Source organism: Varroa destructor, unplaced genomic scaffold (assembly GCF_002443255.2).
Source record: "Varroa destructor unplaced genomic scaffold, Vdes_3.0 BEIS01000003.1, whole genome shotgun sequence".
NCBI lineage: Eukaryota > Metazoa > Arthropoda > Arachnida > Mesostigmata > Varroidae > Varroa > Varroa destructor.
Genome location: NW_019211456.1, coordinates 38080045 through 38095998, shown reverse-complemented (window position 1 = coordinate 38095998; position 15954 = coordinate 38080045). Strand labels below are relative to the sequence as shown.

The 15954-nt window shown below is 38.7% G+C and overlaps 1 protein-coding gene and 1 long non-coding RNA gene across 8 annotated transcripts in view; one reads left to right on the top strand and one right to left on the bottom strand.

Moving 5' to 3' along the window:
- LOC111246325 (exocyst complex component 5-like) overlaps positions 1-14183 on the bottom strand; it is a 22374-nt gene extending 8191 nt beyond the window's left edge. For 2 of the 7 annotated variants that reach the window (XM_022795750.2, XM_086983637.1), the window contains exons 1-2: positions 13322-13555; positions 1070-1136 (exon numbers count right to left, since the gene is read on the bottom strand). In XM_022795750.2, coding sequence (XP_022651485.1) covers positions 1070-1099 — 30 coding nt within the window. In that variant the 5' untranslated portion in view covers positions 1100-1136; positions 13322-13555. Of the gene's footprint in view, positions 1-1069; positions 1137-1238; positions 1258-9539; positions 9730-10213; positions 10343-13321; positions 13556-13612 lie in introns of those variants that run through there. The other 5 variants (XM_022795756.2, XM_022795753.2, XM_022795752.2 and 2 more) reach the window with 5 other exon arrangements.
- LOC111246327 (uncharacterized) lies at positions 10679-13653 on the top strand. The gene is made up of 3 exons (XR_002671640.2): positions 10679-10819; positions 12488-12651; positions 13514-13653. It is a non-coding gene; the product is annotated as an uncharacterized LOC111246327 (long non-coding RNA).
- Positions 14184-15954: the final 1771 nt, after the last annotated feature.

Below are 15954 nucleotides of genomic sequence, written 5' to 3'. Positions count from 1 at the left end.
ATATTAGTCAATAAAACAGTCTAAATGATGACAATAGTCAATATTCTGGTATACATATATACTTTACAAACATGTATTACAACATACTTGTATATAATAGAGTTCCCAAAAAAGAGCTTTTTTTTGTATGTAATATGTATATCTATACTTTACGGCACTATTTAGTTTCATCGTCGGATAACGACCATGATCATTCATCATGAAAACAGTAATGCCATAGTGACACATAACTGGTTTTTTTGACGTAATCAGGAAACTGTGGTGGCCAGAAAGGACCATGTATCCGCCAGAGCAGGGGAAAACGGAACGGCCGGTTTCGTTATCCGTAAGTATGAGACTTCGACCGATATCGGAACGGTTTAAATATCAGTAGAATACGATACATGTCATTATTATTCTACAATAAAGTTTGTATTTTTATTTACAATAAGCTGTAAAGTAATAGAGCTTAAAGGGTAATCCGGCGGACATGAAAGCGATGCCGACGCTATTTAGGTCTCTTTTACATGTTATAATTTGCTGCCCATTAAGCTCTCATTTATTAGCTAAGAATATATATATATATATATATATATTAAAAATAATACTAAGGTAAAGATCGGATCTAATCAAGATCTAATTGGTCTAAATCAAGAAATTCGTCGTTAGGAAATAGCGTGATCAAGATAAAGATCTATTGACAAACAGAAATGATCAGTATCGCTCCACAAGATGCTGCTGATAGAACTTCGAGAGAGATGTTCTCTGTATTTTGTACAGTAACAAGTCGAACTTCAATGAGAGCTATTGTTTGAGGTACGTGCATCTATACAATGATAGGTTCGGCGCAACGGGCTAAACATGCATGTCGTGCGTCGACTGCTGCACCGGCTCAAACGCTAAAGAAAAACTATGTGTAAAAAAAAGACCTACGGTTACATCATGCAGATACCAAACCTTAGTTGAAGGCAACCTGAATATTTTTCGATCCTACTGTAATAAATATAATGTAACAAATTGCCAAGAGCAAAACAAAGCCTAAAGCCATTATGATGTTATAGGTTAATATAAGGTACAATGATACCTTTACCTGTTCAAGGTAACCAATAAGATGTCCCATATCGGTAGGATTCACTTCACGTCCTTCATAGTTTTACCTGGAGACAAAAAAAAATTGATTTAATCAGATCACAACCTTTCTGGCCTTTGCCGATATTTACGATTTCAGAAAAAGTTACTATTTAGTTACCTACACTCACTTTGCGGAAGTTTCATAGAACGTCTATTGTATTATTATTATTGAAGTAAGTTCGAATGGTCTCATTCATGGTTGGTTATGTAATATACGTTAAGCACAGATGTCCACGGAATAAATGTTCACATCGATAGTAGATCAGCGTAAGAGATACTGACAGCCATCTTTGTGTTCGTGAATGATAATGAAGTGTCATTTTCAAACGTGGAAAACTAGACACAGGCTGATTTTGATTAACGACCAACCGAATTAACACAATCTAGATTGACAGACTCTTTTCGCTTGTCCTTGAGGAACTAACATCTTTTTCTAACGGGCCTTATCTTTACCATTTTTCTCTCCAGGCCGAAACTATGCTGACCGGCAAACAATCAGCCGGACTAGTTCATGCTAAAAGGTCAATTGGAGTCTTAGTAGTCAGTAGATAGAACTCGTTCTAATAGGGTAAAAGGAAGACAAAGCATTCTCGCACCGTCAAACTGACCCGACATTTCCTAATACCTTTTCAGCTAAAAACGATTGCAAATAATGATCTTCTAGTATAACTGCAAGACACGCTCTTTTCAAAACTTCCCGGGTACGACTAGCACCGCGCCTGTATTGTTGCTCAATCTCATCTTATGTGGAAACTTGACGATGTTTCATAGCGTTCTTTTACTTTTAATTAATAATAAATAAATAGATATTTATTTGACAAAGGCACGTATTTTAAAGGACAAAAATGGACACAACATCTACAGGAAAACTGGGTTCTTCTGGTTAGATTCCGCCAGCGGTTCAAGATTTCAGAGTAGATTTAAGCTCTGATTTTTATTAAAGAGGGTATGTCGCTTGGAAAGATGTTAGATAACGTCGCCTAAGCCGTCTTTCGAGATAATCTGCTGCAGCTCTCTTGTCCCTATGCCTTTGCTATCGGAAAATTCGTGTAGAAAAAACGTGAGAAGCAACCTAAATGCACAAATGATTACCCTCAGAGTTATCGAGATGTTTTATGGCCCACGACACTTGATAGCTTCATAAATACCTAATAATCCTCATCGCTTCAGCTTCATGTGTGTGTAAATTTCCTGCGTAAAGCTGCTGTCGCATCTCCGTGTCTGTGCGTTAATCTGCTATTTTAGCGCTTAGGGAGAGGCGCTTGAATATGATTGGCCTTGCCAGCACGTTAACAAGACCTATATTTGTAACACGTACACTTCACTAACTCAGCATAAATCATCAGTGTTATACATCTACTCTGTAATTCAGCTGTATCTGATCATGAAACATTTACACGATATGCATTTCCACAGTAGAAGTGTTGCCGTGGGCGTATTGGCTCGTCACTCGCCGATAAAATTGTGGAAAATCTCACGTAAATTTTACTGAAAAGATCTCGTTTTATCATTACATGAGATACTTACGATGATAATCTTTTTTGATCTCGTTTATCGTTCTCACTAAAAAAAGGAGACGCGAATTGGCAGGATATGCGTCCTCTATTCGTTTTGCTATATACATTTTACATACATTTACTCTATATACATTTTACTATAAAACACTCTCCTGATTAGTGTTTAGCGGGCGACAATTAGTTTTCGAGCGCTTACTCTTAATAAGCATGTGACGCTTAATGAGAGCTTAATTGTAATGAAACCGAGCGTTTCCCGTTATGATGTTAACGGGAGACGCGCGTCGGCATTTGAAAGATACTTGAATTTCTAATCTAAGGAAGTTTTTCTCTGCGACATCTTGTACGTTTCAATACGTAATGAAAATAACGTTTTTCGTACTTTCTTTCCACCTCCCTTGGAAATTACCGTTAGAAAAAAATGAAAAAAAAACAAGTCATTCTCGTGCAGATATTTCATATGATTTTTGCGGAAATCATATGAAATTTGCTCGGAAATCAGAACGAATTTGGAAACCTACGCAGGCGCAGACTGCAACATACACCCACAAGTCTGGATGCGCTTGCTCGATAGTTATCATCGGTGCATGCTAGATGCTGTCTAATACGAGATACAATAGCTAAAGCACTCGACGGATCTAACAATAAATTAACTCTACTACATTTCCTTGTCGTTACGCGCTCGCTCGTCGTATTTGAACAGTAGCCGAGGTACAGTTGGTGCATAAAACGTGCATGCACGATAACATAGCTTTAGCTCGTCCTGCCATCATGCGATCCAGCGCCATATAACATATATACCGTGCCATATGACGCCGTGAATTGGATACTTTCCAAAATACATCCATAAATCTAACCGCTCTTCGTGTGACAGCTAAAGACTGGGCCGTCCACTGAACTGCTATTACTTGGCGGGATGCAACCAATGCGGTTCTACCAATCCGATGACGGTCATTGGAGAGGCACCTGGTATCATTTCAACGATAATTCACATATCTATTAGATAGTTGACTGTTTCTAGGCTGTTGCATGCGGGGGCCGCTGAGTGTCAAAAAATGTCACTCGTCTTAAGTCAACACTGTCGTAAAATTTCAATGTTGCTCCAACGCACGCCCAATCTATGACGTCGGCACGGCAAACAGATCAAATTGCCGCATTTGTACCTAAATAATGGCAAGGATAGCTTCTATAATAAAATACATTTGACTGTTGCTTCATTTTTTCATATGCATGTTATGTATTGGTTACAAGAAAATACAGAACGAACCATAGCCTCGTTTGTTCGGATGACAGGAAATATACTGTCGTCTTGGAAATTTCTCCGACCTGAAAGAGGCTCGCACCAGAGAAAGCTCTGGTTGTCTTCTAAATATCGTGTTGAAGTGCTGGGATCGGCCTTAAATATCAATGTTAGACCTCGTAAAGCTGATCACATTGTTCACAAGTTAATCTATATCAGTAGCGTATAGATATCCCGATGTTGAGGTGACGCACTCTAAACTCGAAGATTATTTTACACGCGAAACGATCATGCTATGTTGGTTGGTCATTGATTGCCTAACGCAGAATCGAGGCAGACGTACTGCAACAAGTTGTAAAAACCAACTTCCACTAGGTGAAAATCGAAAATTAGAAGCTAGACACCTGATTATTACCGGTGCTCCAAAGCAGCTCAAACTATAATACATTTGTCAGACTATCACTCCAACGCCGAAATCGCGTTGCCACGTGGGACCATCGCAGCGAGCACCATATAGCGTACGCCCTGAATAAAAACTACCTGCCTGATATAAAAGCTGTTTATTATAAAATACAAATATTCACCAAGCTTCTACAAAATACCATGTAGTTGTATATGTTTAATTTTTTAAATGTTCAGGCTATGCGTGTAAGGGTACTGTTATCATCTATTCTGTACTTTGTGTTAGCAGTTCGAAATGGTATATGCGTAACCATACATACGCGTATTAGGTTCTCTTCATGCACCTCAGGAAGCTGCGATACGTCTTTTCGGCAATCAAAACAACGACTCTTCTTTCTTTGCTACACGATATTAATGGACAGTAATAGTGATGTATTATACAATCAACAAATGAAAGGCTTAGTAGCTCTTACTTGATTGCTCATTCACCTTCAGAGAAAAAAATAAGAGCGAAACAATCAGCCAGGGCCACGGTCGGCGCAGGTTCATCATTAGTAATGCGCCAAAGCAAGAATACGAGACACGCTTCGAACGTTTATATATATGTTATACAGTTCATATATTGCGTAAACAGTAACTAAACGTACGTGTCCAACTGATAATTTACGTTGTTGTGTTGTGTAATCAGATCTTCACTTTTTATTTCGTGAAGTCCGTTAATTGAATAAGTATGGAATGAAAATTTTCCAGTTGACCAGCGACTTCTGCTCTGCTTAATGTACAAACTATCTATTTGTGTCTGTAGTAGGTAAAGCGGCCGCGTGAACTCTTTGTGCTCTTTTATTATCAGTATTAATCCGCCAGTTTTCCTTTGTCATTTCTCGATATTCATCCAGTAACAAAGGTCCAAATTCCGCAAACAACTTAAACTTGGGAAAGTGACATCGCGCAAAGCTAAGAGTACATTAACGAAGAAAAGCAAGTCCAATTCAAGGTTTAATAGATTTACTAGTGAGAGACCTCCGATCGTCGCTACCTCCCTGTCAGGCAACAAGGCTAACAGGAGAGAACAAATTTTGAGTTTGTTCAGTATACTCTTACTGGTTTGTGAGCTGCTTTGGGCAGAATCAGCTTGAACTATTGATTTTGTCAATTAGCTCGACGCCTAAATAATTGCAGGGGAAACTGGGAGGGTCGTGTGATATTGATTCGAGAGGAGCTGCTATGCAAAGGTCGATCTACTACTCCAGACACGCGAGAGAAGGTCTGTTCGGTTGCACCGCAAAACGACATCCGGTAAATATTACCGATCAGTTGACGCCTTCCCGTTAATAGTAACATCGTTAACGCTGCTGGGGTACCAGGGGTGGATGTGGTGGATTAACCTGGTCCTAGTACCCGTAGTCAACACAGCGTCTATAACCTCGCAGCCGCACGCGGCTGAATAAATATTGACCAATTTTAACTGAGGAGCCTTCGTGCTTTGGAATTCGTATACTGTATAGCGTTGCCGTACTTACGCTCGGCGAAGGATGCCAGCAGTAAATACCTCATGTACTGTAGAACAACAGCGTTCTATAAGTAAGGAGGAAAAGCTCGGTATGTTAACATCTAACTTGTATAACCACCACCGTTGTATAATATATATACATTGTATATATACATATACAACATATTTCATTTGGAACAAGTGAGCAAACTTAAGTTAATTAAGTGTATTGGCCTTCAGATACTTAGTTAAAATGTCTACTATGGCCATGTGAAATAAACGCGTACTCTTAGTTGTTTGATACCTCATATATATATATATATATATTTTACGTGAACGTTTATATTTTACATGAAATTCCAGCATAGGTTTTTATCGTCAAGGGCCTGACCGAAACAGGGTATCGATAGCAGATTCAAATGTACATTAGGAGACTAAATATGGTAGTTCTATCAACTCGTCAATTGTTATGCCTAATAGTATAAAAACTGCTTAACCAGTGTGTGAACCAATTTCACCACCATTTCATACTTTCGCGCCATTATACATGCTTATCATTATGCCGTTTCCTTTAATCATGAAATCTAACAAACATAGTCTAAGGATAACAAGTTTAGTGGCCCACATACTACACGGCCTTTTGAAGCAAACCTGAGGAAAAATTTGTTACTAGCTAGAGACAGGTATTGACTTTTAAGACGGCAATAGTAAACGATAGGTGACTAAACGACAGGTGATCACAACTAGTCATGCAACGAGTTGCTTAAATAACAAAATCAGAGATATATGGTTATTGATATTCCTCATTTCTCCTGCGGGAAACAACTATTATAGTTGAAGATGTCTCTGTGAGCACTGTTGAAATGCGTAAAGCCGTTGTTGAAGGAACATCGGAAAGAGGTTCGCGTTGTTTTGTCTATTGTATAATAAACAACTGATTTAACTTACGCGATCCAGAAAATTTAATTCTGTGTTGACTGATTATTTATATAAATTAATAAAGAAGCGCGATTGCACCACATTCTTTTCCCAACTACTTCAGTAGTACGATGATGCCAGCTCCAAAACAATTTAGAGGATACTTTCCCCCAGTACTTTTAATAACTACGAATGCGGTTTGCAGATTACTAAACTGTTGTAAAGTAAATCAAAAGTTGTAAACGTTGCGATGATAAAGCACGTCGTGCGCAAAATATCCACCCAGAGACTACCTAGCTATCCGAGCACGTGCACGCTCACATGTGCCTATAGCGACTAGGTCATCACAAACAATGCATTTGTTTTCAGAAAATCTTGAAACTGAGTATCGTAGTTCTGCGTTCGTTATCGCCGGTGACAGTGTTTTCAATAAGATAAAGTGCCTTAAATGTCATAAACGCAAATAAGGCGCGAGTTCAAAAATAGCGCGTACGGTCATCCCCATGATTAGACGAAGACGACCGACCGACCGACCAGGTACATTTTAAATGCATGACATGATCCCAAAACGGCGTAGACGGTGAACGTTACTCATTTAAGTGACGAGATGGTTCCCTGTGGAAATGGGCGTCTCCAAACTACTCAGTAGATAATAAATGACCATGAATCGACCAAAACAGACAGTTAAACGGATCGCAGGAGCTCGTCGCCATCAACGCTGTTTACACATACGCCCGTCCATGCACATAGCAGATGCACAAAATAGAACTAGTGGTTCTATTAAAACTACTCCCTAGCCACGTAGGTGGCCACTGTCAGCGCAACAGCAACGCCAGAAACGGTTATAACCATTACGTGACACTTTATTTCTTTAGAGCTTATAATCCGCAAAAAAACGGCATATCTTTCGTTACAATGTAGTCTTCTGACCTAACGAAGTGGTTGATGAGAAAGGGCATAAAGGTCGATAAACCATCTTTAGATTTGTAGGTGCTTTTGTGTGTCGCTATGCGTGCATCTTTCCAGCGATTTCGGGAGAGTATTCTTTGCCAACCCTTGATCTAGAATGTGTATTATATGATCTTGTTGTTTTTAGAGCGCGCTGGCAGGTCTGCGAAAGTGCCGGAAATGTGGATCAATGATAGTGCTGGGACATACGAAATTATTCTTTTGTCGACTCATATCTTTTTGGACCTAAGCAGGACCAGGTGGCTAACCAAAGTATACACATGTATATGCCTACAAGGCCCGATTAAAATGAGATAACGTTATAATGGACCAAGTTCAAAACTTGCAAAAATCAGTTATTGTTGATCATGAGTATAACTTTTCGCAATATGATTAAATCATCTATTGAAATAGGTGAGTCGACAACTGATGAATGTGCAATGTGAACACCTGGCTCAATGTAACTCCAGGATGGGACACAGATTTACATTAAACAAACATTAAGAGATCGAATCAAGCACATACAGGGCTGTGTCCGTCCGCTGTAAAAAAAAAAAACATCTTTTCGACAAACAATTGACACTCGGTACAAAGTCGAAATGATATTGGAGGCACCTACTCGATTATTCTGGCAAACGGGGTATATTTCTGCTGTAGTACTCATGACTAACAGTTAGAAGGTGAGCGACTAGTTTAGGCTGCATATCATACGTGCCTATTGCATGGAAAAATACCAGTATCACAGTACTAACACAGCATCTTGGCCAAAAAGCACTTCTGCTATCTTACAACAACTCGATTTCCCCACTTCTCACTGCCAAACGGTGAAAAAGGTCAATTTGCCGTAAGAGCCAAGATCTATGTTAAACTGGTGCTTTTCAAGAGCCCTTCGAAATATTTTTGAAAAGCATAGATCTACATTAAATTACTAACGAAATTATCTATCGAATTAGTCAATGTGACATTCTGCGTAACAAATAGAACTTACGGCTGCACGATTCCCGTTTCAGGTTTGACTACCCCTTCATCTCAGTTTTATTAATGTTTTCAGTCAAAGCTTATGCTGATTCGACAATCACCAATGAATGGCGATCGTACGAAAACGACGGTAGAACTCATTCTGTTTGCGTCAAAGTATAGAAAGACGACATTCACAGACTAGTCATCATGCTGGCGTGGAGCGTAATTTACAAAGTATTTTCAGTAGAATTCGCGCGCTCTGTAGACTTAATATTTTTATTAAGTTATCCTATCTTTTAAAGTGTGAAAAATGTCTTCCTTAGGAAAAGGTTATTATTAGGGAGATTATCGCATATGCAACTATTTCATCTACGACAATTAGCCTTACATACATTTATGATCCATCTCGTTAGGCTACGGTACACTCCACAAATCTACGAATTCGGTTTAATAAAATGAAAAACAACCAACAACCCCTTAACTTCACACCTAATATCTCACAATATTTAAGCCATCTATGCAAGGGCCGGTGCTCACAAAATAATAAAACAGTGACATTTACCGTTGTCTATAAACAAAAAACGCACGCAAATTGGTATTGAATTTGTATGAGTCTCTTGCTAGTGCTGAGGCGGTAGGAAAACAAATACATACCTAGTTAAAATCCACACCAATTTGGACCAAAATCAGATTCTAGGAAATGTTTCTGGCAAGTTCAATGAGTTTCCGATTGTCAACAGGTGATGCAAGTGCAACATACATATCTGATACCGATATCTGAACTATTAATAGGCTGTCGTCCTGTCTGATTGCCTTGACAAATTTACAGGCTTCCTACTTAAAATTTGCCACAAAAAGTTCTCCAATAGTATCTCGTCACTTGTTATTAGCCCTACGATAAAAGTGTCAATAGGTACAGTATCCGACAAAAACAAATATAGAAAAAATAGCTGCTTACCAAAACCAATGCAAGGATACTAAAGGAATGCTCAGTAACTGATTTTACATACGTGCGATCCTAAGTCAGCCATAGTACAAGTCAGTTTCGTACATACATGCACGCATACACATTCCACTGAGACATAGTGTAGATAGCGCTAACAATTGGTCGCTAATCCTCAAGGATCAGCGTACGAAGTCCTTTTTCTTGTACTGAAAGCACGCTTATCAGAGTTCACTATTGCACACCCCACAACAAAGCTTTGTTGTTACTCTCTATCGACTGATCTTTAAAAAAAGAGGGATTTCCACGGAGTTCCAGCACACGAAGTCATGAATGCATTCAGTTTTGATTCAATATTGATATTCATTTCATTTGGCCTTACAGGCTTCCTGAACGCAATGATATCGCTTCAAATCAACTGGAGTAGGCCATGTGCGTCTCCTGTTGACGGCATCGTACTGAAGAAATTGACTATGAAATAACAAAGCCCACAGATAATCATTGCTTGAACTCGTGACCGGCACAAGCACGGATTTTTCTTTTCTGAACTAAGTAGAACCAAATATGACAACATAAGCGCTAAGAGGTCCAAGACAGGATAAGGTTCCTAGTACTTGCTGAAGTTCGACTCTATAAAAAAATACACAAGTGGTTGAAAAATGCAGAAAACTAGCTTCCGCCCTCGATACCTTATGCGTTGCAATCGCACACAAAGAATGAACTGTTGTAACTATGTTTATTTTTACTGCCGCCATAGTTGGTGGCACTACTGACTGTGGTGATACTGGTGCCCGTAACGGGGGAACAGAAACTTCACCGTTGTTGAGTTGCCTTTGCTACTGTTATTAAAAGAGTGGCATTACGGGAAAGGGCGGACCGTGCGACGACTGCCAAACAATACATTTCGTGATGCCAGTTCACCTGGGGAAATAGCAACGTGTAGAAATCAGCGTTCAGTGTCATTCCCTGTGAAGCGCTTGCTGTCTCTTCAGTTGTCAATTCAATAGTGCCAGATTATTAATATAGACAAGCCTTGCTAAATCGTCCCAAGGACTTAGGCCGAAACGAGCGTGCAAACAGTCGAATGGCCGACTCTCAGCTTGTAGTAACCATAATGCTTTATCGGGGCTATAACGCCGGTTAAGTAGCAGTGTCAAAAGGATATTTCAACAACGACAACAGAAATGATGTACTTTCGATGACGAATTTGAGCCTTGTTAAAGCAGCGGCCACCGTTATGCCGTTATGCATCACTTATCCACAGATCTGCTATTGCCAGGATCGCTTTTACTGTCGTATGTACTCCTATGTGTTCACTTGATAAATATAACGGGCGCACTATGTGAGATTACAGGCTTTTTGCCTAACTTTTGGCGTTCGGCAATATGATTTTCCTGCCTAATAATGCTCTGTGTTTTAATGTTCAAAAACGTTGGTGTGAGTGCATGTTAAATTATTATTCTTTCCGTTAAAATAATTATAAAAAAATACTAAAAAGTAATTACATCATTTGAGTACGCAAATGCAGGGTGGATTGGGTAATTGATAACAGACAATTTTTTGGTAGTATCCATGAGTTTGTAGTTCCTAAGTATATATTTCTGTAGTTACGTAAACACCTATTAAGAAATCTACATATGATCACAAAAATTGGTTATTGGCATTGCTAACCGTGTTTTGTAAAATAAGCCTATTTATCGACCAAAATACATAATCACAACTGCGGAGATCCTGCATGGAATGATACCAGGCTAGAGTGATAGAAATCATCAAGTCAAAATAAATCCGTAGCCATAGCATTTGAGTGATTGAAACTTTTGTACGAATGTTTGCGTGAATTGTTCTGAAAGTTTGCAGGTCACGCTGCACATATGGCATAGGCAAGGGCATAACTCATAAACAGCAGTTTCTTTAGTCTCACAAAACTCTCATTAAATAATGGAAAATCTTTTTAAGCATTAGGATTGACCTCAACGGGCTTTTTACAACAATGAGTATTCCGAGGCCCGTATTGGCGTACATATCATGCACTCTGTTTTGTGCCGTTTAGTGAAAAACGACTAACTTCATATCTGTTCCCAAATTTTTAAGCACTCATGAAAAGCCGGTAAGGCAAATGTCGTTCATGCAGTGGTTGAGGACATATCAGAAGGCGAATCTGAGCACCAATTTCTATCCGATCAAAGTTGTTGGGTTTGTAGTACAACATAACCTAGCATGTACTGCACAAACATCTCAGTATTTGATCCTGCAGACTCGTGCGAAGTATTATATGTTTACTGCATAGACCGAAGGGCACCTGCAATGTGAATCTAATTCTGTGTTAGAAATCATCTTGTTCGGATGTAACTGGTGTATAAACATACGGCCATGTCCGCTGCCGTTTCTGAACGACTGAATAAGCATGTGACTACAACCTGTCATTGCATATTATTGAACGTTATTGAGAAAGTGTTTGACGAATGCGCAATTTGTCAAGGGGAAATTCGTCCCATGGTTTGTTATGTGATTTTTATAATATACGTATATAATATATTGATGTCATTTATCGCACTCCCTAGCATTTTAAGAAAATAACACTGAACACCCTGTCTGTGTTTTTGACTTCAAAGGCATTATTTGCCGATTGTTTTAATTCGACTAATGTCATGTTTTAAACGTTCTGAGACGAACTAAATATATTATCTGGAAACATCAAAGGAAATCGAAAACTCGGTAACTCAATTTTAACTGAAGATGGAACCTTTCAACACAAATACCCCACCATCGACCATTGCCCACATGCATCAGTATGAGCACATTGGACCGCCATTTGTGGGTCGAGGATAGAAATAAATAAGCTAAGTTCTGTCCTATTACGGTTTTCTTATGTAATAACCCTTAGTTTGTTTGTCGTTATTTTTATAGACTTATTTATATAAAGACCCAACAAGTAATTCCTCGGCTGTCGACTGAAATTTCAGTTGGAACATATGCCGTTAATTGTTTCTGGTAGAACACTTAACTCATTCAACTTCGTATGGATATGGCGTGAGGAGTGACCTTCGAGTTTGCTATGTTTAGATGCACCTAGCAACAAACAGATGTTCGTCTGTAATAAACCCCCTCGTCGGAGAGCAGGAAAGCGGTAAAGCAACTTTTGGTATCGTGACGTATACTCAACCAACACTTAAATCGACGGTTGCGCGGGAGAACCGTCAGAAACTGATGCAAGTCGAACATGATCAAACAATCTACAAATGATCAATTTTAAAAGAAAACAAAAGCAGTCAAGCGGCCTATTATACGCCCAGAACCTACTAAATATAACACAGTCAAGAGATATCACAAATGACAAAGTAATAGTTGACGCGACGAAAGGCCTGAGTTACCCTATAGTTACTAGGCAGATTTATAATCTGAAGTTTCAGTAGATTTCATAAATAACTACCAGTGGTCTATTAATTCGCATCTAATAATAGCTTTTCAAGTCAATAACAGCAGTAATTTTATAATCGATACAACATTTTAATCAGACAGATGCCATAATTACTGAAAAAGAAAATTAGAAAAAGTGATCATCAAAAAAATAATTTAATTGTGCTTTCTTTATTATATGAAACTTGAAACGCACATTTTAGAACCTTGAATTGAATAGAATACTCGAGTCGTAAAGCATAATCGAGTAACTAGATTTGTTCTTCTCTTAGAGTTGATTAGACCATTCAAGTGTGTATGCGAAACACCGTAAGGTGACAGAAAGCGTTCCACGTTTGACACATATATGAACACTTGTAGTTGAAATTACGTTACATTACCTTGGGGTAAGCATAAAGAACACCATAATAATGCTACGATTTAATATCACGGATACATCCCATTCTTCCTTTCGTTGTCGGTCGGTCGGTCGGTCTCGTTTAAAGCAAACAATACGCGTGCGTTACGTAAAACGAATTTAGAATCACCAAACACTACTTAACATATTGTATTGTCTCTCATTGTGTGTATAGACGAAATAGACTAGAGAATGTCTGCTCTGTAAGTGCGGCAACTACTCTCTGCCCGGGCCTTCGTCAGTGTTACGGTATCGTCGCTATAGTGGCGCCCACCTAGCAGCTGTAGGCGCTCGCCAAATGAGACACGAATCAAAAGTCACGGGTGAAGAGACAGCCGGACCGATGCAAGCGAAAAAGGAAAGAGAGCGCGAACTAACTGTACAGTATTAAAACATACAGCTACACGCGAGTAGATCTATCTGTATGTCGCCGGTAGCTGGCGCCGGTAGCTGGCGCCGGTAGCTAGCACCGCTAGCAGAGATGGCTGTCGTGGACGGAGTCGTGTAAGAAGCAAACTATATGGTAATCACACAAGTAGACAAGCTGTACCGTGGCCTCTAAGAGGCTACGGTGGAAGCATTAACCAAGGCTGAGGGGAAGAGAGGGAAGATTATGACGTCACGGTCAGCTGGTTGGCGATGGCGCCTGGACGAGAAACCGCAAATACGTATTAAGGCGATCGACTTACCCTTAAACGACATGGCGCCAGGACGAAAACAGTAGATAGTATTATAGGACATGCCCATACCAATAGTTGCCTCGAAAGAATAAACGTATCAGGTTAAGGTAAGTAGAAATCGAAGAACAAAGCGATGAGGCTATAGGCGACATGCGTTACAAAGCGCACGTGTTTGATGCGGTGATGACGACTGCAGCTCGAGCTGTCACTTGCAAATTATCTATGTTACAATCATTGAACCCGTAGTTAGGACTACACAAATACTCCACAGAATGTGTTAAAGTGAACTATCGTGAACTTAACTCTAAGGAACCGTTATTTATAAAATATAACTTATTTACTAAATAAATAATGTAAATATTATTATAACTAAGTATTGTTTACTAATGTACATAACCAATTATTTTTATCTCACTTTACTCTCAGCATCTATTTTAAAAAGGCTGTCGAGTCAGTATATAACACCCTACAATTACGACAGCTACCTTATTCAAAAAATAATTCAAAATAGAACTACTATAACAACTAACATTTGCTCTAGGAAACTCCTTTTAAGAGCATTCTATGAGATAACGTATCGTGCTTCGAATGTGATAATATAGACGCCATGTCCTGGTTGGCTTCTGTGCCACTACCTGATTGCATTTTTGTACACGGCACATTTATACGTGAAATTTTCATCAAAAAGCTAAGCTGAAAACCTTACTATGTTATGATTCTTTATTTACCTGTACGCGTTAGACAGATTCTTAAATGGCATTTAAAACTAAAGACACTTCTTTGTTTGTCCTGCGTTAGAACTATGTTAAACATGCCTAGTCCTTCCATTACAAACTTTAATATGCTCTTTTGGACGTAACGCACGTTTTAGTGTCGTTAAGCTAAGACACTAGAATGTGCATAATAATAATAAACTTTGCATGGTCCAAGTGATTGATCCCATGATCCAAAAGATTTGATCCAAACTAGATTCTAAAAAGGACATTATGCCAATAGATGTAAAGATCAAAGTGCTGAGTGGCAACCCTTACCAGAATCTATTAGAAACATTGCGGTTATCAGCTTTTTTCATGCACTGGTAATCTTAAAACCAAGGTATTGTCAGAAGCAAGTGTTTCTTTTTAATTCTTTTCTAAGCATTTAGGTATAATTTTAGTAATTTAGTATAGTATAGTAGCAAATTGACCATTTTTAATTCTTCAATCACGCCCAAACAACTAAACCTACATGAAGCACAAATAAATAAGTAATTATTTGAAATTAATAAACACATTCCTCGAATCTGAAAACAAACTCGAAATGAAGTTCAACGGTAAGAAAACATGCGCTTAGTAAATCCTAAGTAAGAGCCAGAAAACTACATGTTTTGCCGGACTGGGTTTAAAACCACATTGTGTCATACCTGGGTAAGCTACTTTTGGGTGAATGAGTTCTACAGACCTAGAATATAGAAATACTTTTGGGTGTATAGCTGTTATGTTAAGTTATAAAACACATAAACGAAACAAAAAATATGAAGTTAACAATCATCGTCGATGCACGCAACTACTGATTTCGATTAACACAAAAGTACATTTTTTTTTAATTGTTAAGTTCATTTTTCACGCCCGACATAAAAAGACACAGACAGACGGCGATCCTGCAAAATTTCACCTAAAAACTATAATTATCCGGTGGAATTGTATTCACTAAGGCTTGTAGCAGACAATATGTCACTATACCCAAGAATCTGGAAAAGTCTCCACCATGTTGAGGGTCGATGAGTTTTTAGTTTCAGGCAGAAAAATGAATCATTAACTGCAGTGCCACGCCGAAAACAGAATATATATCTTGACATTACAGGTCGATATTAACTTAGCTCAAACAACTATCTAGATCAATAAAGGCTCGTGACTGAAATCTAAAAGTAGCTAAAATATAAGATCTAAAATATAAG